Source organism: Macrobrachium nipponense, chromosome 32 (assembly GCF_015104395.2).
Source record: "Macrobrachium nipponense isolate FS-2020 chromosome 32, ASM1510439v2, whole genome shotgun sequence".
Classification (NCBI taxonomy): domain Eukaryota; kingdom Metazoa; phylum Arthropoda; class Malacostraca; order Decapoda; family Palaemonidae; genus Macrobrachium; species Macrobrachium nipponense.
Genome location: NC_061094.1, coordinates 24,024,895 through 24,028,422, shown reverse-complemented (window position 1 = coordinate 24,028,422; position 3,528 = coordinate 24,024,895). Strand labels below are relative to the sequence as shown.

Here is a 3,528-nt window from a genome sequence, read left to right as displayed (position 1 = left end):
GACTCACAGCAGCAGCAGCCGCTGCTGCGGCGTCTCCAGAGCAGCCAGAGACTTCTCTACAAAAAATGAAGAAGAAGGAGCACAAGAAATCCTTCGTAGCAGAGCCAGGAAACGGAGGCGCTCTTCGGAGTCTCCGGATCCCGAATCCTGTGCCGTGGCAGTTTTAAAATCAAGGCATAGAAGAAGCAGATGTCAAGGTTAACATTGATCACTATGTTTCAGCTATACAGCAGTTTACTTGTGATATTAGGAGTTGTGGCAGGCGACTTGACCGCTTGGACTATTAATGATTTGTTTGATTTCCTTTGTTATCAAGGAGTCGACGGTGGTTTACGAGTACATGATACTCTTGCTGCTGCTGTTGACTCTTTTGAACCGGAAATCATTGACTCTTTTGAACCGGAAGTTGTTGCAGAACCTAACAGCTTGATGACGCCAGCCTATGCCTTTGCCATCTTCGGATTGGCCTTGTTGGCAGGCTTGGCCTTTGCTGTTTGCTGGAAATTCGGAAATTATGGACGTAAAGTTCATGATTTGGATGAAGATCTGGAAACTGATGACTTTAGACCGGACTACAATCTACAGATGGACGACCTGGAAGAAGACGACAGCGAGGATGAACTAGAACAAGACAGCGAGGACGACCTGGAAGAAGACAACACCGAGGATGACCTGGAACAAGAAGACAGCGAGGACTACCTGGAATTAGAAGACAGTGAGGACGACCTGGAATTAGAAGACAACAGCGAGGATGACCTGGAAGATGAAGACAGCGAGGACTACCTGGAATTACAAGACAGTGAGGACGACCTGGAAATGGATATGGATGAAGTGTCTAGACTGGAAAATCGTCTAGAACTTGAAGACCTGGAATATAGTGACAATGACCTGAAAATGGATAAGTGTGAATCGTCTAGACTGGAAGATCTTTTAGAACAGGAAGAACCGGAAGAAATTATAAAATGTGAAGATACTGAAGATGAACTGGAAAGCGAAATGACCGAAGTATCTCGGCCAGAGGAGAGCTTAGAACTGGATGAACTGACAGGTACTGAAGATGGTCCAGAAACTGTTGAAAACCCGAACAGCTTGATGGCGCCAGCCTTTGCCATTCCTGTTTTGGCCTTGTTGGCAGGCTTCGCCTTTGCTGTGTGCTGGAATGACAACAGTCATGGAAACCATCTTCAGGAACTGGAAGACCATCTGGAAAGCAAAAGGGCCGAAGAATCTAGGCTGGAAGAGACCTTAGAACTAGATCTAGAAAAGCAGAGATTGACAGAAGAACTGGAAGAGAGTCGGGTTGCTGCAGATGAAATGAAACGTCTATGGAAGGAGGCGAAGGAGGAGATTGCTTGGCTCAAAAATCAAATGGCAGAAAAGGACCTCTTGCTAAGAAAGAATGCTGACCATGAAGCAGTTATGAAGAGTGAAATTGCAAAGTTGCATCATCAAAATGAAGAAGTCTTGGCTAAACAGCAGCACTTGGAAGATGACCTAAAACAGGCTGTATACGAAGGAGAGAGGATGGAGAAATTAAATAACGATCTTATGGAGGAATTAGAGTTTTTGGAGAAGAAATGCGAGGAGGAAAGGATAAGAGCGAGTCTCATCCGAGGAGAAATAGAGCTGAAGGAAGTGGAAAATAGACTCAAAGCTGAGATCATGGAAGCAGAACTACAAGTGATGAAGAACTGGGTCTCAGAATTAGGAGGACAGAATGCGAAATTGGCTGAGGAGTTAGAAGAAATGGAAATGGAAAAGACTTCAGTGAAGAAGAAGCTAGGAAAGGAGAAGAGGAAGACCCAAATTTTGACTAAAGAAGTCCAGGTCATGAGGAAGTGGGTCACCGAGTTAGGAGGAGAGAATTCCAGGCTCCAGGAAGTGGCAGACGAAAACTGCCTGGAAATAACTTCACTGAAGAAATCATTAGGGAAAGAGAAAGAGCAAAACAGCTTTTTACAGGATGCTCTCCATTATAGGAAGGAGATTGAAAGCTTGTTTGAGGCAGAACAAAAGAGAAGGAAGGAGATGGAAAATTCCCTCAGAGTCTTAAAAGAAGAGCTCGACAACAGAGACCTCCAAATGGAAAGATTCTTAAATGATGAAAGAAAATTAATATCTGAAAAAGAGGACCTAGAAGAGAAGCTAGACATCGCTCTTAATCACGGGAATGAACTGAACAGCTTGCTGGAGGAAGCAGATGAGAAGGCCAAAAAAATTGCTAATGAATTAGAGGAAGAGGTCCAGAAAAGGGAGACCCAAATACGCCATTTGTTAGGCCAAGGAGAAAGACTCAAGGAAGAACTGCAGCAAATTGGAAAAGATTGTGAAAGATTGACAGAAAAGTGCAGGATACAGGAGGAACATGAGGTGAGGCAAGAACAACGTTTCAGTGAGTGTTTGAGGAGACAAGAAGAGGCTTTGAGGCAACAGGATAAATACCTGTTGATGACACTTCTCCATGGGACAGCTCAGAGGAATTTCCACCTGCAACACATTACACAGGATGGAAATGAAGTTGTGGACGAAACCAGGGAATTGGAGAAGGAAGATGAAGGACAAGAAGAGGACCTGTCCGACCTCTTGCAAATGAGGAAGGAGACCCAGCACAGGAACTACTGCGAAGCCCAACGTGAGAGGACCAACTATGGGCAGCAGTGGGAGGTCCTAACTCAGACTTTGAAGGACCTCGTGCATGGAGATGAGAGAATGGCAGAAGCGACGAACGGGGGTCCTAATAAGCACTGTGGAGTTTACAGTGAGCCTCCAGATCAAAAAGAGGAGAGTTGATCAGCGGAACTGGGCACAGAAGATGTCTCGATGGCCAAGTCAGAGGCACCAGTTCCAAGGAGGCAGGCGAAGAGGCAAATCTTGATGCCTTCGCCTTCTACAGCAGGAGGGGAGGATATCCCGTGACTCCCCCCCAAAACAAGGTCAAACAAAATGGCCAACGTGAGCGAGTCACAGACTGGCCCGGCGACCGTGAGGCTGAGAGCACATCTTCAGCAGCGTGAGAGGGACTTCCCCCACACCTTCAAACCCTTCCCCCCTGGGCCTCCCCCCAGGCCCTCCCCCCATCCCCCCCCACCCCCGAAGGTGTTCATGGTGGTTCCTCTTATGCTGCTTTGGGTGTGGTTTTAGCCCCACAGCCATCAGGCCATTCTGCGGCTCAATCATGTTGGCCCTTTTGCCTCAGTCAGGAGGAGCTCTGCAACTGAGCATGACTGAATGACCCAATTCATTTTCCTGCTGTAGAAAACCCACATTTTAACCTAGCCTCTGAGGATGGGCGGGCAAGCCAGCCCATCCCAGAGCCGGTCCAAGCCCGGAAAAATAGGGAGGGTTGGAATCATCCATAAAATGTCTGCTAAAAAGAGAGAGAGAGAGAGAGAGAGAGAAGAACGAGACGAGAGAGAGAGAGAGAGTTAAACACCTGTGAAGAAAATCTTCTTTAAAATTAGGAGATACGTTTCATATATAAATTTAGTTAAATGCTAAATTACACAAACTGTAGAATTGGGCCCAAAG

At 46.4% G+C, this 3,528-nt stretch overlaps 1 protein-coding gene across 1 annotated transcript; it reads left to right on the top strand.

Moving 5' to 3' along the window:
* The first annotated feature begins 213 nt into the window (after positions 1–213).
* On the top strand, positions 214–2,790 carry LOC135207386 (calponin homology domain-containing protein DDB_G0272472-like). Its single transcript, XM_064239115.1, has one exon. The coding sequence runs from the start codon at positions 214–216 to the stop codon at positions 2,788–2,790; it is 2,577 nt and encodes an 858-aa protein (XP_064095185.1).
* Positions 2,791–3,528: the final 738 nt, after the last annotated feature.

Bases quoted from the DNA above. Each gene is read 5' to 3' on its own strand.
- LOC135207386 (XM_064239115.1), top strand. From the start codon at position 214: ATGTTTCAGCTATACAGCAGTTTACTTGTGATATTAGGAGTTGTGGCA.